This window comes from Bos grunniens, chromosome 13 (genome assembly GCF_055505025.1).
Source record: "Bos grunniens cultivar Pamir isolate PY7600 chromosome 13, Bosgru_T2T1.0, whole genome shotgun sequence".
NCBI lineage: Eukaryota > Metazoa > Chordata > Mammalia > Artiodactyla > Bovidae > Bos > Bos grunniens.
Genome location: NC_141177.1, coordinates 43,511,067 through 43,534,783, shown reverse-complemented (window position 1 = coordinate 43,534,783; position 23,717 = coordinate 43,511,067). Strand labels below are relative to the sequence as shown.

Genomic DNA, 23,717 nt, shown 5'->3' with positions numbered 1-23,717 from the left:
AGGAAAATGAGGGTAGCTCCCTCGTTAATATAAAAAATTTGAGCTTCTGTCATCGGAAGAGCTAATTTCTATTAGTCAGATGCCATAAATGTATGAAATACAAATGATTAATAAAACCACAACATGATACCATTGCCTACCTAGCAGAGACAAAGTGTCAGCCAGGGTGTAGAGCAGCTGCAGTTCTCAGCACAGTCACCCTGGAAAATTACTGCGTGTTCACTCCTAAGCACAACACACGTGTTCCAGCAACTCCATCACTAGGTGTACATCCAACAGAACGGCATACATATGAGAACCAGAAGGACACGCTGGGCGATTCTGTACACTATAAAGTCCAACAGCCAAAAACAAGTGTCTGCTGTGACAAGACAGTGGTCACCCCCGGATCTGTGTGGGGGCTACACGCATGGGGGCTCCTGGAATGCCAGGATGTTCCGTTTCTAGAATCGGGAGCCCATTTCACCGGTGTGCCCACTTGGTGAAACTCCAAAATTCACTTAGGATTGATGGATGCAGTTTTTTGGATGCATAGGATACTTTAGCAGAAAAAGTTTCCTTTAAAAAAAAAATAAAGGATTATCCAGTAAATGTATGTATCACGTTAACTACAAAGTGATTTTTATGTTGGTGAAGCAATTTTGAGAGAGATGGTTTAAGAAAAGGAATGCTAAACATGAATTTAAATGACTGCAGCTACTTTAGTGCCTTAAGCCAAGCCTCGTCTAGGTTTATAAGTCATAGTGATGACAGAAATATCTACTTCATCTGAACATAGTTACTAAAATCTTTGACCATTCAAGAAACCATTTAAAAGTACAAAATACTTTTTTAGCAGAATTTCAACTATGGTTAAGTGGCTTTTTTGGTTTTAACTGAATGCATTTTAAAATAAGGCAACAAAGCAATCTGTTAATGACTTAAGAAATCTTCTTCATTTTTTGATGTGGGCCTTTTTTAAAAAAAGTCTTTACTGAATTTGTTATATTGCTGTTTTATGGGTTGGTATGTTTCTTTGGCCCCTAAGACAGGAGGCATCTTAGCTGCCCAGAACAGGGATTGAACCTGCACCCTCTGCATTGAGAGGCAAAGTCTTAACCACTGGACTGCCAGGGAAATGCCTAGAAATTTTTTTTTAATTATTTTTAAGTTTAATTACTACAAAAATAAGCAAAGGAATTGCCCCTACCTCACAGTAATCATTCAATTGTGTGTGTGTGTGCTAAGTCATTTCAGTCGTGTCTAGCTCTTTGTGATTCCATGGACTGTGGCCCACCAGGCTCCTCTGTCCATGGGATTCTCCAGACAAAGAATACTGGAGTGGGTTGCCATATCCTCCTCCAGGGGATCTTCTTGACCCAGGGATTGAACCTGTATCTCTTAGGTCCCCTGCACTGGCAGGCGAGTTCTTTACCATTAGCGCCACCTGCGGAGCCCTATTCAATGGACACACAAGTAATAGATGGATGGATATAATAGACAGATGGATAGATAAGGCTTCCATAGGGAGAGCTGTAAGGCCTGTTTGGAAGGAGAGTACCAAGGGTCCAGAGTAAATACCACACCTAGTCAGTGGTAGGGGGTGAAATTCCACTGTCTTAGGTATCATAAAAATGATGCTGCTGATTAATTTGATGTAATATATTGTTGCCTTAATTTATTTCTGAAGATCTTTGAAACCAAAGAGAAGACTGGTATCCTTGTACTTTTTCTTCCCCTGATAAATAGATTTTGGCCAACTAAGGCTGTAGATATTCCTACAATAAAGATTCTTTTCAAAACGAAGCAGGTATGGACCATGTTCCATAAATACTGGGGGAGCCTGAGCAAACTGCAGTTGTTTAACGCTGACAATCAGGTAAAATGCCTGCATTGTGCCTGGGATAATCACTGCCTGTCTGCCAAGACGTTTCAGTCGTGTCTGACTCTTTGTGACCCTATGGACTGTAGCTGGCCAGGCTCCTCTGTCCATGTGATTCTCCAGGCAAGAATACTAGAGCGAGTAGCCATGCCCTCCTCCAGGGGATCTTCCTGACCCAGGGATCGAATCCAGGTCTCCCGCACTGCAGGCGGATTCTTTACTGTCTGAGCCACCAGGGAAGCCCAGGTAATCACAGCTTCTCTGTAATTACAATTATTCTGTGAACATTCCTGAAGTCATTCATTTCTTTTAAAATGTTGAACCCCCATAAATCCTTGTCCAAAGGGCACAAATAAGTACAGGAATGCCTAAGAAGAGCCAACTCATTAGAAAAGACCCTGATGCTGGGAAAGACTGAAGGCAGGAGGAGAAGGGGACAACAGAGGAAGAGATGGTAGGATGGCATCACCAACTTGATGGACACGAGTTTGAGCAAACTCCAGGAGCTGGTGAAGGACAGGGAAGCCTGGCATGGTGCAGTCCATGGGGTCCCAAAGAGTCAGACACGACTGAGCAACTGAACAACAGCAACCTGTTTGGAGGACTGTCTGAGTCTCCAGTCCAGACCCTGTACCCCAAGGCCCAGGGTGGCGGGGGGACTCACCCTGTAGATGTAATCCAGTAAGGGGGCCCGGGCCGGGGCCTGTTCGTCCAGGGCCGCCGTGGACACGGGGTGGAGGAGGGTTCCTGCCGGCAGCGCCATGCACCAGTCCAGGAGGCAGAGCAACAAGGACACGAGGAACTGGAGGAGGAAGCAAACCAGAGCCTCACCCTGCAGCCTCACAGATTCCACCACTGTGTGTCGTTACAGGAAACAGAACCTTCCAGCACCACGGCCATTCTTCAGGGACATAGGGGTGAAGGAGGCTTTCACATAGAGAGGCCAGGGCCGGTCCGAACAGGGGAGGTTATAAAGCCCTGCGTGTGACAGCATCTGCCACCTGAGTCACGTCTTTAAAAAAACAAATTCTGGGGAGAACCTAGCAGATGGGCCACTTACCTTCTTGTCTGTCTCCACCGAGGAGTACTCTGCACTTGGTAACAGAAAAGCAATTGTGGCCACAAGGATCTGCAGAGAAGACAAATTCCCAATCAGACAGACCATGGTATGGCCCTGGGAGCCGCCAGGTAAGAGGTCCGGGATGGCCTTGCCACCACACCCAGCCAAGGGGCCAGCTCCTGGAGGAAGATGACACAGGTCAAGAGTCACCTCAGTGACCTGCATGACCTGAAGACAGGAGAGGGTGATGGCTGCATTGTCTCCCCTCTGCTGGCGGGGAGATCAGGGCCCAGAGGAAGGAGTGGTTCTGTCTGTGGTCACATGATTTCCAGCATCAGCCTCCACCCTTCTCGTGATGAAAGCAATAAATACTTCCAAAGGTAATTATGAACATCCGCCCATTTACTTTTCTTATAACATACCCCAGATTTCCACCGACCTGCGCTGCTGGGGTGAGTGAGTGAAAGTCGCTCAGTTGTGTCCAACTTTTTGTGATCCCATGGACTGTATAGTCTATGGGATTCTCCAGGCCAGAATACTGGAGTGGGTAGCCCTTCCCTTCTCCAGGGGATCTTCCCAACCCAGGGATCGAACCTAGGTCTTTCACCTTGCAGGCAGATTCTTTATCAGCTGAGCCACGGTAGTAGCACCTATTTCATTTTCAAAGGCATCCCCATTTAGATGATAAATTACACGGTTGTTCTAAAGCCCAACTTTACATATGGCAGCATCTCACATTCCTAAAATCCAAAGCTCTGTTTCACTCTGGGTCCCCTGAGGTCAAAGATCACCTTTGATTTCTGATGTATCTGAGAGAACAAAGTGACCTCATGGGTGACATTTGTTCAGGGTTAAGAAAAAGTAAATCACCTTCTTTCCTTTCTCTCCACCGGGTGTGTATGGAACAAGGGCTTATTTAAAGAAGGGATGAGCCTTAGCACCCAGCTCGTGCAGGGTGAGGGTACCTACTTCCTGCAAGATAGCACCCTCTCATGCCACTGACCTCCAGGGTCTCATTGTTGAAGGCATTCTTCCTGTTCCTTCTGCCCCTCTCCTCCACCAATGACCCACTCCCCCCATCCCACCCCAAGGGTACGACAGTGGTAAGCTCATTACAGCTGGGCAATCACGCTGGTGGCAGAACGCACAGCCCAGGCCTTCACTCTGGGAAAGCCCCCCTCCCCCAGCCCCCGCACACAGGGCATCACGACCAGCTGCCTACTCCTTGTTGGCACCATCCAAATTACTCTGGATGAATGAAGCCCAGTCGACAAAAGGTCTCTTTGTTGTGGTCGTGTCTGCCTTTCAAACTCCCCAAGTGTGAGCCTGCCCTGGAACACTGGTGGCTTCTTACTCGGTGCCTGAAATCGCAGCTGAGAAGGGCCAGCGTAATTTACTCTGAAAATGGGTGACTCACATGGCAGTTTAACAGTCGGTGCTCCAACAATTATTGGAGTATCTAGAATTCATTAAATATCAAATATAATAAAAAGAGGAAACGCTGATGTTTGAGCATTATGGCGGAAGAAAAGACTTACTTCTGCAATTTTCCGAGGCAAGGAGGTTTCAAACATCTGAAGCTTTTCCCAGTAGGAGACTAGCAGCTGAAGCACGTCACAGGCTACCTGGGCCACAATTTTGTTAGGAAACTAGAAAAGGAAACAAAACCCCACACTAAATAACCTCACTTCACACGTGCGGCATTCCTAAAGGAGGACACGACGAGGATTTCTTTTCAGTTCCCTCTGGGGACCCACGTCCTTGTTCTGCATTAAATATCTGAAAAGTGTATCTTATCACCAGTTTGTACATGGTCACCACCCTGTTAACTGCCTTCTGTCTACACGAGTTGTGTTAATCTACATAACACTCTGCAGAAACGTTTAATCATTTGGAAATTAAAACCATAAATTCAACTGCCTTATCCAGATCACACAAACGATAGTTTTGACGACTGGAGGAAATTGAAATGTAGTACGTTATTGAGTAGCCCCGGTGTGCTGAACCTCTTACAAGAATTTTTCTCATTTTCACCTTGATAACTCTTCATTAACAACTCCGTAAGGTGGATGTTATCTTCATTTTACACTTGGAGAAACAAGGATTGATCAAAAGACTTTCTGTCCTATGAAATTAAGCTTAACCTGCACAGATAGCATTCTAAGAAATGTGAAAAATGTGGAAGTAGGAGGACGTAATCCAAAGTTATGGCAAATTCAATTATTGAGTCTGTTTTCTGTGTCTGGCAGGTGTTCACAGTTCTCTAGATATCTCAGTCTCTCAGGAGATGGCAGAGTGAAGGGGCAATTCCTGCAGGGCCCATGGACTGGGGGTGCGTGGGAGGTATGAGGACCCCTATTGCTCCTTCCCTGGTCAGACCCTGGGCTGCACGGTAGCCACACCCCATGAGCCAGGGCAGAAAGATTCGTCACTAAATCTGTGTCCTGTCCAGGGAGACCTTTGGATTTGCCTCTCAGCTACTTCCAAGCCAGGAGTGCCCGGCTGCACAAAGCAGACATCAGCTGACCAGAGGGCCACAGAAATAACCAGAGAAGTCAAGCACCTCAGTGACAAAGCACAGGATGAGAAGGGAAAGGTGACCGGCTCAGCTTCTGCACAACAGGTACTGACTGCCCTCTCCTGACAGGCACAAGAAAACTTGGTTGAGAGCACCTGGCCCCAAGTGGCTCCATGGCCTCCTCTGGCCACCCAGGCCTCCCGCCACCTGACCCTCACGGCCTCTGTCCACTCCTCAGATACTCTGGCTTATTTCTGCCCCAGGGCCTTTGCACCTGCTCCTTGCTCTGTCCAGGACACTGGGCCCCCAGGTCTGCATTTGGCAGGTGCTGCCATGTCTTGCAGGTCACAGCCAGAGATGTCATCTCCCCACGAGGCCACCAAGCCCACCCCTTCCAGCTCTTCTGTTTCCTCTTCCTCCCCCACAGAAACTTCTATACAGCCTTAAGGGCTAAGAGCCAATCCTTTCTGTGTGTTTGCTAGTTCTTCTGTGTGTCTATCGTCCTGCATCTTGGTCTCCATCATATTCCTAATGCGCCACACAGCCCCATGCGGGGTCTGAGGGCGCAATGGAACATGGGGAGAGTAGGCCCTGGGGCGGCCCTGTTGCCTCCCACTGGGCAAGTCACACGGTAGAAACACAACGCAGGCATGGCTGTCATCTCAGCCAGAGACAGATAAGGTGACGACGGCGAAGTGAGGGACATAGCAGACAAGACAAGCTACGAGTGCAAAGAAGTGTGAGAGACGGGGGGCGGACAGCAGAGAGAAGCCGCTGAGGGGTGCTCTGCTGAGCTGAGCAGGGATAAGCGGGACAGTTTCCTTCCAGGCGGCAGGCCCAGGATGCCAGGCACTAAGGTTACGGGGGCCTTCGAGGGGGATGGTGTTGCCAGTAGGCGGAGGGCGGTGGGACATGGGGATGAAACGCATCCCTGACCCTCTCATCAGCACGTGGTCACGGGTGCCCAGCCCTGGGCCAGTTTTCCCGAAGCTCAGGCGGCGGATGGCCAGAAGGCAGCCACCTGAGGGAAGCAGCCATTGGCAGCCCCGCCCAGGACCCTCACAGAATGTTCCACGTGGATTTCAGAGAAAGAATTTTTGCATCAAAACTCTCTGTATCATAGAGGGAAATAGGGATGGTGCTAATTCAACCTACAACAGGTTGACTATCTGAGGCACTCGATGTCAAATACACACGATGAACTGGCAGTACCTTCAAAGTGACACCAATGACGTTGACGGCCTCTTGCAGCTGAGGGTGGCCAGTGCCTTGTGCCAGCTCCTCACAGATCCAGATCCCGAGGGAGCAGATGGCAACGCACCTTTTGGAAAAGATGAAAAAGGAAGAAAACCCTTGTGAAGAGATGCATTTTCTTGGTATTTGTCAATGACAAGATATTTTAAACCTTGTTTACAAAGTCACAAAAGTTGTAGCTACATTAACAAAAGGTCTTCTTGAGAAAAAAAGATAAGGTACCCTCAACAGACTGGTTTTCCGGTTAGTAATTAAATACTTAATGAAATACACGGTGTATTTTCTGTGAATTGTCACAGCACTTTACCACTTATTTTTGCTGAAACTAATTTTTTATCACATTTTATTGTAACAGAATATTTTTGAGGAAGAATCAAAAACATGAATCTTAGAAAACTGATGGAAATTGAGTTTATAATTACTTTCCATACAATAAAATACACAACACCTACCACAAACAGGAGACAAATCCTGTATTTCATCGTAAAGAATACCTGAGCACAACTTTCAAAGTTAAGTTTCACTGTTACTTCTCTTAAACAATGTGTTAAGACACTATATTCTTTAAGTTGCATAGTCCTTTAAAAATTACCTTTCTCAATTATAAACAAGACTGGGCAATAATTCTCTTTGGAATTGATACGGGCCACTCTCTTGGGTGCCCACGAGGCCGACAACTCTTTTGGGGCTTCCCTGGTGGCTCAGAGGTTAAAGCATCTGCCTGCAATGCGGGAGACCTGGGTTCGATCCCTGAGTCGGGAAGATGTTCTGGAGAAGGAAATGGCAATCCACTCCAGTATTCTTGCCTGGAGAATCCCATGGGCGGAGGAGCCTGGTGGGCTACAGTCATGGGGTCACAGAGTCGGACACGACTTCATTTTCACTATCTTTTACAATGATCAAAAAGCCATATTTCTCTTAATGTTTCCTGAAGGCACATATATGAAATTTAAATGCTTGAGCCAACACCCGCCCCCCGCCCCCCGCCCAACCTGCTCACTTTCTGAACAAAAAGGGGCTCCAAACCTCTACTTGGAACCAGAAGCTTGCTGGAATGCATGTATGCTGCTCTCTGCAGTAAGAGGCCACACCCAGTGCCAATCAAATCCGACACAGTACCTGGCCCTGCATACTGAGTGCTCTTGAGTGCTCAAAATAATTCAGCAATTAAAATCCATCTATTTTGATGTTTTAAAACCACTGCACTTCACTAGCTTCTCACCTCTTCCGATCAGAATGACTAAGTGCTTCAGAACAAATGAATTAAAATATCCCTTGACAAACATGTCACCTTCTGCCGCTGGGTAACAGCTGTGCTTTTCCGTTGGTTACAAGGTGTGTGCTGGGCCTTTCTTGGTTCTCAGGTGCCAGCATTAGACAGGAGCTCCATGCTTTCCTGATGATCTAGAACTGTCTACATCTCTTTCTCCTCCTGCCTAATTCCTACACCTATTCTCAGTCTGGAAACTGTACTTTGCATCTCACTTTGCAGCCTTCCCCAGGTATTCTACATTTACCCCAAGCCTCTTTATCTTCCCTTGGCCTAACTCAGACTCTGATTGTTCAACTCCCTACAATCTATACAACTTGGAATTATGCCCCACATCATATTTTTACCCTTTTAAGAGCTGTTTTTCCTTTGCATGCATGTGTGTACATATATATGTGTGTGTGTGTGTGTATTCTTTTTTTTAATGACCCATTAACCTACTTGTTAAATGTAATTTGCTAAGAGCAGAGATCTCTCATTTCTAGGAACACCTGCATTTCTCTGTAACTATTAGCCTTGCACCATGGAGAACATAGTGACCCGTAAAATGGTTTTATAACCTAAGCAACACTCACCTGCCTTGAGTTCTAAGCCACACTCATTTTTAACAGCTCTTTCTGATCTTTTCTTGCTTTGAGATCCATCATTTAGCATCCCCATTTAGCATCTTCCTGTTCTTTTACACTCGTAGTGACTCCGCATGTTCTCTGTATCCTGAGGATGTCCTTTGTGATTGTGAAGATTTGTCTACCGAGACTTTTTTTAAGCTAACGGCAGTATCATCTTACTCACAATCTGTATTCCAATACACTCTCTTAATACTGTTTGCTATCATGCCATCTCATCCCACTCCGATTTATATAATGAAACTTACTATTTTTCTTAACTTTTCTGAATTACTATCACCCACAATTACAACTGTATTTTCTCTTAATTCTCCTCCATTTATTTGAAATCTTGCTCATATTTTTAGTCTGCTTCCTTCTCTACACTTATATGACTCTAATTTCACTGCCTAACTCCTTTTACACACAACTAAGAAAGACTGGAGATGGCAAGAGTGAATATCAACATTTTAGGAATCAGTGAACTAAAATGGATTGGAATGGGTGAATTTAACTCAGATGACCATTATATCTACTACTGTGGGCAAGAATCCCTTAGAAGAAATGGAGTAGCCATAATAGTCAACAAAATGGTCCAAAATGCAGTACTCGGATGCAATGTCAAAAACGACAGAATGATCTCTGTTCGTTTCCAAGGTAAACCGTTCAACATCAGAGTAATCCAAGTCTATGCCCCAACCAGTAATGCTGAAGAAGCTGAAGTTGAATAGTTGTATAAAGACCTACAAGATCTTCTAGAACTAACACCCAAAAAAGATGTCCTTTTCATTATAGGGGACTACAATGCAACTGGAGAAGGCAATAGCACCCCACTCCAGTACTCTTGCCTGGAAAATCCCATGGACAGAGGAGCCTGGTAGGCTGCAGTCCATGGGGTTGCTAAGAGTAGGACATGACTGAGAGACTTCACTTTCACTTTTCACTTTCATGCATTGGAGAAGGAAATGGCAACCCACTCCAGTGTTCTTGCCTAGAGAATCCTAGGGACAGGGGAGCCTGGTGGGCTGCCGTCTATGGGGTCGCACAGAGTTGGACACGACTGAAGCGACTTAGCAGCAGCAGCAGCACAATGCAAAAGTAGTAAGTCAAGAAACACCTGGAGTAACAGGCAAATTTGGCCTTGGAGTACAAAATGAAGCAGGGCAAAGGCTAACAGAGTTTTGCCAAGAGAACGCACTGGTCATAGCAAACACCCTTTTCCAACAACACAAGAGAAGACTCTACACATGGATATCACCAGATGGCCAATACCAAAATCAGATTGATTATATTCTTTGTAGCCAAAGATGGAGAAGCTCTATACAGTCAGCAAAAATAAGACTGGGAGCCAACTGTGGCTCAGATCATGAACTCCTATTGCCAAATTCATACTTAAATTGAAGAAAGTAGAGAAAAACCATTAGACCATTCAGGTTTGACCTAAATCAAATCCCTTATGATTATACAGTGGAAGTGAGAAATAGATTCAAGGGATTAGATCTGATAGAGTGCCTGAAGAACTATGGACAGAGATTCATGACATTGTACAGGAGGCAGTAATCAAGACCATCCCCAAGAAAAACAAATGCAAAAAGGCAAAATGGTTGTCTGAGAAGGCCTTACAAATAGCTGAGAAAAGAAGAGAAGCAAAAGGCAAAGGAAAAAAGGAAAGATATACCCATTTGAATGCAGAGTTCCAGAGAATAGCAAGGAGAGGTAAGAAAGCCTTCTTCAGTGAAAGAAATAGAGGAAAACAACAGAATGGGAAAGACTAGGGAGCTCTTCAAGAAAATTAGAGATACCAGGGAAACATTTCATGCAAAGATGGGCACAATAAAGCACAGAAATGATATGGACCTAACAGAAGCAGAAGATATTAAGAAGAGGAGGCAAGAATACACAGAAGAACTATACAAAAAAGATCTTCATGACCCAGATAACCATGATGGTGTTATCAGTCACCTAGAGCCAGACATCCTGGAATGTGAAGTCAAGTGGGCCTTAGGAAGCATTACTACGAACAAAGCTAGTGGAGGTGAAGGAATTCCAGTTGAGCTATTTCAAATCCTAAAAGCTGATGCTGTGAAAGTGCTGCACTCAATATGTCAGCAAATTTGAAAAAACTCAGCAGTGGCCACAGGACTGGAAAAGGTCAGTTTTCATTTCAATCCCAAAGAAAAGCAATGCCAAAGAATGTTTAAACTACTGCATAATTGCACTCATCTCACATGCTAGAAAGCAATGTTCAAAATTCTCCAAGCCAGCTTCAGCAGTACAAGAACCGTGAACTTCCAGATGTTCAAGCTTGATTTAGAAAAGGCAGAGGAACCAGAGTTCAAATTGCCAACATCCGTCAGATCATCGAAAAAGCAAGAGTTACAGAAAAACATCTACTTCTGCTTTATTGACTAAGCCAAAACCTTTGGATGTGTGAATCACAACAAATTGTGGAAAATTCTTCAAGAGATGGGAATACCAGACCACCTGACCTGCCTCCTGAGAAATCTGTATGCAGGTCAGGAAGCAACAGTTAGAACTGGATATGGAACAACAGACTGGTTCCAAATTGGGAAAGGCATACGTCAAGGCTGTATATTATCATCTTGCCCATTTAACTTACATGCAGAGTAGATTAACTGAAATGCCGGGCTGGATGAAGCACAACCTGGAATCAAGATTGCCAGGAGAAATATCAATAATCTCAGATATGCAGATGACAATACCCTCATGGCAGAAAGCGAAGAAGAACTAAAGAACCTCTTGACGAAAGTGAATGAGGAGAGTGAAAAAGTTGGCTTAAAACTCAACATTCAGAAAACGAAGATCACAGCATCCAGACCCAGGTCTCCCACATTGTAGACAGATGCTTTACTGTCTGAGCCATCAGGGAAGTCAGCCAGTCCCATCACTTCATGCCAAATAGATGGGGAAAAAATGGAAACAGTGAGAGACTTTATTTTTAGGGGCTCCCAAAACACTGCAGATGGTGACTGCAGCCGTGAAATTAAAAGATGCTTACTCCTTGGAAGACAAGCTATGACCAACCTATACAGCATGTTAAAAAGCAGAGACATTACTTTGCTGACAAAGGTTCATCTAATCAAAGCTATGGTTTTTCCAGTAGTTATGGATGGATGTGAAAGTTGGACTATAAAGAAAGCTGCGCACCGAAGAATTGATGCTTTTGAACTGTGGTGTTGGAGAAGACTCTTGAGAGTCCCTTGGATTGCAAGGAGATCCAGCCAGTCAATCCTAAAGGAAATCAGTCCTGAATATTCATTGGAAGGACTGATGCTGAAGCTAAGGCTCCAATACTTTGGCCACCTGATGTGAAGAACTGACTCATTTGAAAAGACCCTGATGCTGGGAAAGATTGAAGACGGGAGGAGAAGAGGACTATAGAAGATGAGATGGTTGGATGGCATTACCAATTCGATGGACATGAGTTTGAGTAAGCTCTGGTAGTTGGTGATGGACAGGGAAGCCTGGCATGCTGTAGTCCATGGGGTTGCAAAGAGTAGGACACAACTGAGCAACTGAACTGAACTGAAGAAAGACTGACCATATTATTCACATTTCTCTTCCACATTTAGCTTGACAGAAATTTGCCTTTCTATACTAAAGGGAAAGAGGGAAAGATGGTATTGTCAAGACTTGCTGAAGGTTTGAATGTAGCAGGTAAAGGAGAAATCAAGGATTTTCCCAAGCTTCTGGGCAGATGATGGTGACAAATACTGAGATGAAGCCTGAGACAGTGAGGCTCTGGTGAAGACAGCAGACTCAAGGCTTCAGTTATGGCTGTGTTCAGTTTAGATGTATTGGGACACCCAAGTTGAGGTTCAAGCAGGCAGTTTCATACATAAACCTGAATATATAAGAGGCTAGAAGAAGGAGCCAGGAAAATGAATTCAGTATCATCGGCAAGCAGATGGTGAATGATGTTGGTGAATGATGTTGCTGAATGTCTCCTGGGACACAAAACCACTGCCAAGTAAGAATCGCTACCCTATACATACATTGTTTTTATAAGCTTTGGTTTTATTTTTCCATTTTCTTCCGTGTTAAAAATATCTGGGAATATACCCACATATTCACAATCTTGCTTTTTATTACACAGCAGGTGGCATAATCTTCTGTACTTTACACTTTTCACTTAATAATGGCACCTCTTAAAAAAAGTAATAAATGATTCCCCCCACATAATTCGTACTGTACTTCTTAGTCTAACAGTAAAATGGAAAGACAGTATTTTTTAACACTGAGTTCGCGTGAATGTGTAACTTAAAATTCTGAACGAGTTCACCTTTTCCGCAACATTTACCTTGCACACTCACTCGGTTCCTCTGTGGCATTCTTCAGTAAGATACTTATGAGGCAGTGCTAAAAACACAAAATGAAGGAAAGTAAAAACCTTGCTTAGTAGTTGACTTCCCACATGTTCTGCCCATATTTTAAGGCAGTCTGGGGCCATTAAAGGACTGAGGTGGGCAGAGACCCCAGTCAAGGAAACCTGGGGAAGGACACAGAGGGCCTGGGGAAGCGGCATGGTGGTCTCAGATCGGGGAGGGGCTCCCCGGGATCTAAAGCCCACTAAAGAAGAGCGTTTCTGTGTGCACAACAAAAACTGAGCAGAGCAAATGATTCTTTCTGGGCTTCCCCAGTGGCTCAGAGGTAAAGATTCTGCCTGGAATGCAAGAGATCCAGGTTTGATCCCTAGGTCAGGAAGATCCCCTGGAGGAGGACATGGCAACCCACTCCAGCATTCTTGCCTGGAGAGTCCCATGGACAGAGGAGCCCTGAGGGCTGTAGTCCATGGGGTCGCAAAAGGTTGGACATGGCTAAAGTGACTGAGCACGCACACACGCATAGGAAAAAAAAAAATCTCAGTTTTCTTTTTACCTGGATTATATACTGTACACTGAACTACATATTATTCATGTGTACTATAGATACACAAATTGATTGATTTGAAAGCCATCTTTGATTGCCCCAAAGTCAGCTGAGGAAAAAAAACAGCTTTATTCTCCAAGGAATAATTTAGAACTTCAAATATTAGTAGTATTTAATCAGGCCAATAATGGGATTGAATATTTCAATTATTTCTTATAAATTCATTTGATGCACAAATACAGCCTAATTAAACTAATAAAATTATTAGAAAGAATGGTTCATTACAAAATTATGATCCACAGGGATGATAAACAGATCTAAGAAAAAATACCCACAGAACCTAACTCTCAGTTACAACTGTAGCACACTCTGCATCTAGCTCATTCAATCCCACAAAACTAGTATTCTAAAAAAAAAAACAACTATTGATACATATAAAGGACTGACAAAACTTTCAGGGATAAGCAGCAAGAGCTTAATAGTAGAAGAGGGAACCACAGAACCACACAGCTCGAGTGAGAAGACGCTAACCTGAGATTCCGTCACGGCATCACGTACCTTGACATCTTCTGCTCCCGTGGCGACTTCAGCAACTTCAGGTACTGGCTGCCGTAGAGGAATCTCGCGGTAGGTGTTCGGAAAGCAGACCAGAGACCCGAGAATGGTGAGGGCTTCCGAACGAGGTGCCTGCACACAGGAAAGGGGAATGAGACACACACTGGCCTTTTTGTTAGAAACGTTAGATAAGCGACAACATGTTTTACTTTTCCACGACTTACAGACAGCTCTGCTGGGACAATGGTCTCGGGGATGAAGTCACTATATGTTTACTGTTTTACTGCATGTTTTAAATACAAAGATTTTAAACGACTACCAGCAAAATGTTCAGATTTGCTGAAGTCGGTCAGAGAGCTCACAGCTTCTTGTTACACGACCTCCAGAAGGCAAGACCCACACCAGTCACCATCCAGGCCTGGTATCACCTGACCCCTCACGGCAGGGGATGTGGCCAACAGCTCCCGTGCTCCCGAGAGCCCTTCCATCACTCAGACACCTTAGTGGATTGCAGAGGGGGCCTGACAGTCCCTGTGCTCGAACCCCTCATTTCTCAGGATCTGGACTCTGGAGTGCTGAGCCCAGTTCTTGGCCGTCTCCCTTCCTAGATCTACACTCACTTCTCCAGGACATACAGACCTGAGGCTTTAAATGCCTCCTCCATGTGGCTAACTCTCCACCACCACCTCTCTGTAGCCCAGGCTTCCTTCCTGAGTCCACATCTGTACACCCGACGACGTGTCTGCCGTCTCTGCTCAGGGTCCAGAAGGCACCTCACCCCAACAGGCTCGGCCTCACCATGGGGTCCTGTGACTGCGTGACGCCACCTGCCTCCAGTACTGCCCTCTCCTCTGCTGCTCTTACTTTTCTCTTTTTTCATGTTAACAAAATTTCTAAATGCAAAAGTGGAAAAAAATGTGATATCCATGGACCCAACACCTAGACTCAAGATGTTACTACTCTTGCCTCATTCATTTCTTTTTCATTTTTCCATTTCAATATTTAAAATTTGTTAAAACTTTCCACTTTTGGGACTTCCCTAGCTGTCCAGTGGTAAAGAATCTGCCTTCCACATAGAAGGAACATACCTCAACATAATAAAAGCCAAAATTATGATAAATCCAAAGAAAACACTATCCTCAATGGTGAAAAATGGAAAGCATTTCCCCTAAAGTCAGGAACAAAACAAGGGTGCCCACTCTCCCCACTACTATTCAACATAATTTTGGAATTTTTAGCCACAGCAATCAGAGAAGAAAAAGAAATAAAAGGAATCCAGATGGAAAAGAAGAAGTAAAACTCTCACTGTTTGCAGATGACATGATCCTTTACATAGAAAACCCGAAAGAAACCACCAGAAAATTACTAAAGCTAATCAATGAACATAGTAAAGTTACAGGTTATAAAATTAATACACAGATATCCCTTGCATTCCTATACACTAACAATGAGAAAACAGAAAGAGAAATTAAGGAGACAATCCCATCCACCATTGCAATGAAAAGAATAAAATACTTAGGAATAAATTTACCTAAAGAAACAAAAGACCTATATATAGAAAACTATAAAACATTGATGAAAGATATCAAAGATGACACAAATAGAAGGAAAAATATACCATGTTCATGTATCAGAAGAATTCAATATAGTGAAAATGAGTATACTACCCAAAGCAATCTATAGATTCAATGCAATCCCTATCAAGCTACCAATGGTATTTTTTATAGAACTAGAACAAATAATTTCACAGTTTGTATGGAAACACAAAAAAACCTCGAATAGCCAAAACAATCTTGAGAAAGAAGAATGGAACTGCAGGAATCAACCTGCCTGACCTCAGACTATACTACAAAGCTACAGTCATCAGGATAGTACAGTACTGACACAAAGACAAAAATATGGATCAATGGAAGAAAATAGAAAGCCCAGAGATAAATCCACGCACCTATGGACACCTTATCTTTGACAAAGGGGGCAAAAATATACAATGGAGAAAAGACAATCTCTTTAACAAGTGGTGCTGGGAAAACTGGTCAACCACTTGTAAAAGAATGAGACTAGAACACTTTCTAACACCATACACAAAAATAAACTCAAAATGGATTAAAGATCTAAATGTAAGACCAGAAACTATAAAACTCCTAGAGGAAAACACAGGCAGAACACTCTGACATAAATCAGAGCAAGATCCTCTATGACCCACCTCCCAGAGTAATGGAAATAAAAGCAAAAATAAACAAATGGGACCCAATTAAAATTAAAAACTTTGATACAATGAAGGAAACTATAAGCAAGGTGAAAAGAAAGCCTTCAGAATGGGAGAAAATAATAGCAAATGAAGCAACTGACAAACAATTAACCTCAAAAATATACAAGCAGCTCATGCAGCTCAATATCAGAAAAATAAACGACCCAATCAAAAAATGGGCCAAAGAACTAAACAGACATTTCTCCAAAGAAGACATACAGATGGCTAACAAACACATGAAAAGATGCTCAACATCACTCATTATCAGAGAAATGCAAATCAAAACCACAATGAGGTACCATCTCATGCAGTCAGAATGGCTGCGATCCAAAAGTCTACAAACAATAAATGATGGAGAGGATGTGGAGAAAAGGGAACCCTCTTACACTGTTGGTAGGAATGCAAACTAGTACAGCCTCTATGGAGAACAGTGTGGAGATTCCTTAAAAGACTGGAAATAGAACTTCCATATGACTTAGCAATCCCACTGCTGGGCATACACACTGAGGAAACCAGAATTGAAAGAGACCCATGTACCCCAGTGTTCATCACAGCACTGTTTACAATAGCTAGAGCATGGAAACAACCTAGATGTCCATCGGCAGACAAATGGATAAGAAAGTTGTGGTACATATAAACAATGGAATATTACTCAGCTATTAAGAAGAACACATTTGAGTCAGTTTTAATTAAGTGGATGAAACTGGAGCCTATTATGCAGAGTGAAGTAAGTCAGAAAGAAAAAAAACCAATACAGTATATTAACACATGTATATGGAATTTAGAAAGATGGTAACAACGACCCTATATTCGGGACAGCAAAAGAGACACAGATATAAAGAACAGACTTTTGGACTCTGTAGGAGAAGGTGACGGTGGGATGATTTGAGAGAATAGCATTGAAACAAGTATATTACCATATGTGAAACGGATGACCAGTCCAAGTTCGATGCATGAAACAGGGCACTCAAAGCCAGTGCACTGGACAACCCAGAGGGATGGGATAGGGGGAGGGGTTTGGGACCAGGGGACACATGTACACCCATGGCTGATTCATGTCAATGTATGGCAAAAATCACCACAATACTGTAAAGTAATTAGCCTCCATTGAAATAAATAAATTAATTATAAAGAAGGAATCTGCCTTCCAAATCAGGGGGTGCAGGTTCGATCCCTGGTCAGGGAGCTAAGACCCCACATGCCTTGTGGCCCAAAATACCAAAACAGAAGCAATATTGTAACAAATTCAATAAAGGCTTAAAAAATGGCCCATTTTAAAAATAAAATAAAAAAAAAACTTTAAAAGAAGGTTCTACTTTCAATAAAGCAAATTCAAGACACTGTGTCATTGCACCTCTGTGCCCTCCAGAGGGAACAGCTGACTTGTGTTAACTCAAAATTTTGACTGAGAAGCTGTGGCCCCATCCAAACACCTCTCACTGGTTCCCTTATGATTTTAAACCTCAAGTTTAAACTAAGGCTGTGGTGGTGGTGGTTTAGCTGTTAAGTCATGTTCAATTCTTTGCTATCCCATGGACTGTAGCCCACCAGGCTCCTCTGTCCATGAGATTTTACAGGCAAGAATACTGGAGTGGGGTGCCATTTCCTTCTTCAGGGCACCTTCCCAAGCCAGGGATCAAACTTGCATCTCCTGAATTGCAGGAGGTTTCCTGCATTGCATGTGGATTCTTTACCGACTGAGTCACCATCTTAGCTGTTATTAATAAGCTGCAGTGATTCAAAGCAATTTGAAGAGGTACTGTCTCTTTATGCAATGCAACTCTTACATTCACATTCTCCTATTTTCTCTCTTTCTCTTTAAAAAATGTTTTGGAAGGCTACTTTAATAACTCATCTAGCCAAAAGATAAATTTTCACTGAGAATGACCGTCATGCATGAAATTATCACTAGAAAGGGCACCTGCATTTTCACAGGAAACTCTCAGAGCAAGTAAATAAAATTTCAATAATGTATGATTTTCCTTCCTCTATCCTCTTTTTCCAATGCTTTTTTTTTTCTGAAGTTTTTCCATTTTTTCCCAAAGATTTTTCAATGCTGATTTGAATGATTAAAAATAAATTAGGAGATTCTTAGTGAATGATTACCCTATAATCTTTTTCAGAAATAAGTATGAAAAGTTGTCAGAATCTTTACAAAAAAAGTTAAATTCAACATTTTCCTTCCATTTTCCACTCATCCTTCCCTTTTGCTCTCATCTCTCTTCCCTTCCCTTTGCTTTTTAATTTATCCTTATAAGAAAAATTGCATGAAAGTGCCAGCATGAAACACCAGTGATACAAAGTATTAAGAAACAATTTAATTTAAAATCCAGGGCTGGAGTTTGAATTTGCCCTGAGAAAAAGAAATAAGGAGAATGAAAAAGTAACAATGTGTTAAAAAAAAAAAAACAAACAACTTAGGTAGCTGGATACTCACATTGATTTTAATACCAGTTCATGACAAACATTAAAACTAATTTATTTACACCATCTGAACTGAATTCATGTCCAACTCTGGAACCCCATGGACTGTAGCCTAGAGGGCTCCTCTGTCCATTGGATTTTCCAGGCAAGGGTATGGAGTGGGTTGCCATTTCCTTCTCCAGGGGATCTTCCTGACCTAGCGATCGAACTCAGGTCTCCCGCATTGCAGGCAGACACTTTACCACCTGAGCCACCAGGAAAGCCGTTTGAAGAGGGGAAAAGTGGGTCTGGACAGGTAACAGCCGTACAGAACACAGATGTGTACAGAGTACAGATGTGAAAGCCTTTAAAACACTCAAAGGCATTAATACCTTGCCCTAATAATAACAGTATTAGGAGGTAAACATTGAGGTTACAAATAAATTCTTTCTGTAGCCCTTAATGCTCATTTAGTCCACTAGCTTCTAATTTTTTACTATACGAATTCTGCCCAAGTTTTAAGCCATATGAATAAAAAGATAAATATCAATTTTTTGCTTAAATATTTTACAGTTCTAAGCTTATATTTTAAGAACATATTTTCTATTAGATTTATAATAACTAAGACTTAATAACAAAAAAAAGCTTCATTGAGTGTGTATACTCAAGATTCTCCCTTGACCACAGACGTCCATGTCTGTGCCACCATTTACTGAAAAATGCTAATGAGATTCTAGGAGGTGAGTCCTGCTTCTCACCGCGCAAATGTGCTGAGATATTAGTGAGGATATGATTTCTCACACTCTGGCCTTTTGATGAAACGCCTTTGCACCACCAGCGTGTCATCTTATCCTACAATTTCACACATCAGCTGCCAGGGAATCTACCCGAGAGCCCAGTTTCACGTTGCACTAATGAGTCAACACCTGTTAGGAGTGGAGAAATCTGAACCTTGTTAGCCACCGGGAAGCCTCCTGGGAGCCGGGTGTTGAGCATTGTCACACTCACCGCCAGCGTGTCTGCACTGAGGACCTTGCCAGCAGCCATGATGAAGTCCCCCACCAGCATGGAGAAGCCAGGCAAGCCCAGGGAGAAGAAGCGGGGCGGGCAGTGCCTTATGATGGTATTCAGGATATCCTAGAAGGGGAGAGAAGAAAACACCACTGTAACTTTCAAGACCACAGTTCCAAAGTCATCAGTTCATCTGTACATATGACGGCTCAGTTTCAGTTGTGTCTGACCCTTTACAACACTACAGACTGCAGCCCGCCAGGCCACTCTGTCCATGGCATTTTTCCAGCAAGAATACTGGAGTGGGCTACCTTGCCCTCCACCAGGGGATCTCCGTGACCCAGGGACTTAATCTGTGTCTCCTGTGACTTCTGCATTGGAGGTGGAGTCTTTACGGCTGAGCCACAAGGGAAGCCTGGTACATAAGGCTACTGTGTGATTATCTAAGAGAACACAGACTCATGGGACTTTTTCAGTGAGAAAGGTTCTAGGAGATGAGTTAGTCCAGAGCTACTATATTCGCTTTATGGGTAAGAGAATGGAGATGCTAAACCATTCGTAGGATGACTTGTCTAAGATCTAAATCGTGGCATTAGGACCAGACGCTTCTGCCTTTTTCATGCAGAGGCAAGCTCCGTGGACGAGCTACAGGAGTCTTTGTGTGTGCTGTGTGTTAGTTGCTCAGTCGTGTCTGACTCTATGCGACCCCATGGACTGTAGCCCCCCAGTCTTCTCTGTCCATGGGATTCACCAGGCAAGAATACTAGAGTGGATTGCCATGCCCTCCTCCAGGGGATCTTCCTGACCCAGGGATTGAACCCAGGTCTCCTGCATTGCAGGAGGACTCTTTACCATCTGAGGAGTGTGGAAGTAGATAAATATATGAAACCTGCAAGCAGCTGTCAATTCTCAACTTCTTCAGTTCATGAAAGTCAAAGCACACTATTCTATGACAAACTCCTCAAGTCGACAGAGATGGAAACTTCACTCCTTGGGTGACTGCAAGAGTGAAACAGTGGGAGTGGAGCGGGTATGAGGGCCTGCTGGGATGGATCACATGGTGGGCAGTGCTCTGGGTAGAAGTGGATGGTGAGACAGCTGTGCCCGGTACAGCGAGTGGACGATCTCCCCCGGACACCAGGCTTCTCACTGGTGGGTGGCCAGCTGGCCCCTGCCTGCCAGCTCTGTTCTAAGACTGACACCCCATTCCAGCCCATGGCAGACCGCCGCTCCCCTTCTGGATGGCATTCCTGCCATCCATGGCTGGGCCACATCTCTGAAGCCATCTGTGTGAGTGTTTGTGTGCAAAGAGGATTAGTAAGAAAACCACAAACTGTTTTCATGTTGTTCTAGGCCAAGTGCATTCATCAAATGTACTGAAGTGCTACAGGTATGTGACTTGCAGTTACATAACCTAGAATTAGTCCCAAAAAGTAGGAGTAAGAAGAAAAACACACCAAAAAACATCCCCCAAACCTTACTCAAATTTCAGGGTGGACATTTGAAAATCCTTAAGATAATCCCGATTTAACTCGATTAAATTAGAGTAAAGGAGTAGTAATGTGCTACATCCTAACAGGTTAAGTCCTTTATAATAAAAATAACCTCAGTGAAAAACTTGTAAAAGAAAATTTTCCTGTGTTCACAAAACATTTTTCTATGGTTTCTTCCTTACACAGTCGGCTCACTCAGTGTCTACAAATCATTATGTTTATGTCCTTAAAAAATGACTGCGCAGTGCCTACTCTATTAAAACTCTTATATGGCAAATTACTTCACAACTACTAATGCAAGGTTTTAGCATTTCAGCAGACATTTTCCGATACTGAAAAACAGAGAGATCAAATAGATAAATAAGCAGATAAAAGGGAGGAAGGAAGGAGGAAAGGAAAGAAAAACCCGAACCACGCTTCTCCAGGGTTAATGTTTAAACCTGCTGTAATCACGTCCTTTGATACATTTCAGTGTCCACATCAGCCAAGGCAAACATTCTAGGAGCTGAGCAGATGGACACTGCAGTTTAGAAAGTGTGTGGTCAACTCTCGCTCCAGGAGCGGAACAAAAGATCCACCTTTTTCATAATGAAGCCTCTGATTAATGCCCTGGGCTCCTCACCACACACCTGTAATTACTCACAGAGGTACACTCTGCGCTGGGCCTCGTCGAGGGGTATCAGGCATCAAGGTCTCAGGCAGCAGATGGAAGTGCTCTTCTGTTGACATCTGCTGCCACGAAAGGATTCGTGCAAACCTGGCTTGCAAGGTAGCAGAATGCCATGCATGGGAAGATTAATAATGCAAACAACCATGATGTTAACTTGGTTAGGTTTGCCTTCATTCCATCTGTTGAGAAGAGGAACTGAGCCTTGATCCCTGTGGATTTTTAACATCTTTAGCACATACTTAAATCACAGATTTTTTTTTTAAACCACTGGAATTGAGAGGTTTAATTTTAAAAAAGGGTTTTCTGGGATGAGTTTATGGGAATTAGGAACAAAATCCTTTAACAAGCTAAAGCCAGAATTTATACATGAAATCCATTTTCGCTTCACAAGTTTCACACGTGTCAGGGCAACGAGCTGCAAATGGGGCGTTCCAAAAACTAAGTTGCCACCAGTGCTGAAGACAGCAGAAGTGCGGGCAGCAAGATCAAGTCCCAGGCTCCCCACCCCCTGGACTGCAGCCAGGCTCTTCAACGGAACCTGTTTCTATGGGCAAGAAGATTGGAAAGAGAGGGCAAGATGACAGATGGCTGGCCTGGCCTGCCCGCCACCCATGGAAGGCGGCCCCCAGGAGAAGCGGAGCCGCCAGATACAGCAGCGCTGGGCTGGGGTTAACGTGGGGGTTAAAGGGGGGGGGACTGTGTGGCCAGTTGGCCAACTTAGGGCCATATGCTGGCTTATTCCGCTTACCCACACTGAAATGGAACAGCCTGAAGACTACATCTTAGTGACGACATTTTTTGAAATCAGGAACAACTTGGGGGCTAGAAGGACAGCAGCTGTACCTTCCCAGAAGAGTGGGGTCCACCCAGTGCTCGGCCATTTCCGGGAGGAGCCCTCTCTTGCCTTTCTCTCCACACATCCCGAGCACAGTCATGGCTGCAGCCTTGGCAAAGATGGAAATCCTGAGACTGAAACTTTCCGCTCAGTCAGCAGGCCCTTGCAGAGACCAGACAGGACAGTGCTTCTCAAAAACCAATTATACACATACAACCCTCATGGTTTTTTTTGTCATATTCAAGTCCAAAGGGAACACTCTGTCATTTTTTAAAAAGTAACTCACTTTTTTTTCCCCATGTAAATAAGAATGTTCTGGAAAACCAGTATTCTGTGTCATGCATGTGTGTGTGTGCATGCTCAGTCGCTCAGTTGTCTGACTCTTTAAGACCCCATGGAGCTCACCAGCCTCCTCTTTCCATGGGATTTCCCAGGCCAAAATAGTGGAGTGGGTTGCCATTTCCTACTCCAAGGTATATTCCCGACCCAGGAATCAAACCCGTGTCTCCTGCGACTCCTGCATTGGCAGGCAGATTCTTTACCACTGCGCCATCCATGGGAAACCCCAGCCTATGTCATAGATAGGAAATAATCCTTAAATCAGTACAATTATAGTGAACCAAGGACACTGAATTTTTGCTAAAGGTTCCAGTCAGATGCAGGCTCTCCCTGTTAAAAGCGTAGTTTGCATCCTGGGTGGAGAGAGAATTCTGTCCCTGATCCAGCCGCCTGCTGGATCACAGTCACAGAGCTGGCAAAGCCGGGACAACAGCTCCTAGGGTACAACTCAGGGCTATTCCGTGCCTCCTCCTTTGTGGGAAATGGCCCTGTTCTGCAGTCAGACTCTGGCAGTGTAAAAAGAGTCCCAGGTCTGGGGGTCAAGGCCCCCTGCACGTGGTCGTGGACAGATCACACTGTGCTGAGAACTTCTGGTTTCTCTTCCAAGCAGGGGCTGATTTCCCCTGGACTTGAATGTATCAGGAAAGATGTGAACACACGCCTTTGTAAACTGGAAAGGGTCACACAGAAGTAAGTGGAATAAAA

General features: G+C 43.9%; 1 protein-coding gene across 19 annotated transcripts in view; it reads right to left on the bottom strand.

The window, feature by feature from the left end:
* Positions 1–23,717, bottom strand: part of RALGAPA2 (Ral GTPase activating protein catalytic subunit alpha 2) — a 280,383-nt gene that overhangs the window by 109,673 nt on the left and 146,993 nt on the right. For all 19 annotated transcript variants that reach the window (XR_015139448.1, XR_015139449.1, XM_086333702.1 and 16 more), the window contains 7 exons: positions 19,673–19,801; positions 14,017–14,145; positions 12,890–12,948; positions 6,652–6,760; positions 4,460–4,570; positions 2,922–2,990; positions 2,526–2,663 (listed from right to left, as the gene is read on the bottom strand). Coding sequence is in view for 17 of the 19 variants with exons in the window: in XM_086333702.1 (XP_086189828.1) it covers positions 2,526–2,663; positions 2,922–2,990; positions 4,460–4,570; positions 6,652–6,760; positions 12,890–12,948; positions 14,017–14,145; positions 19,673–19,801 (744 nt within the window). In the remaining 2 variants the exon portion in view is untranslated. The remainder of the gene's footprint in view (positions 1–2,525; positions 2,664–2,921; positions 2,991–4,459; positions 4,571–6,651; positions 6,761–12,889; positions 12,949–14,016; positions 14,146–19,672; positions 19,802–23,717) is intronic.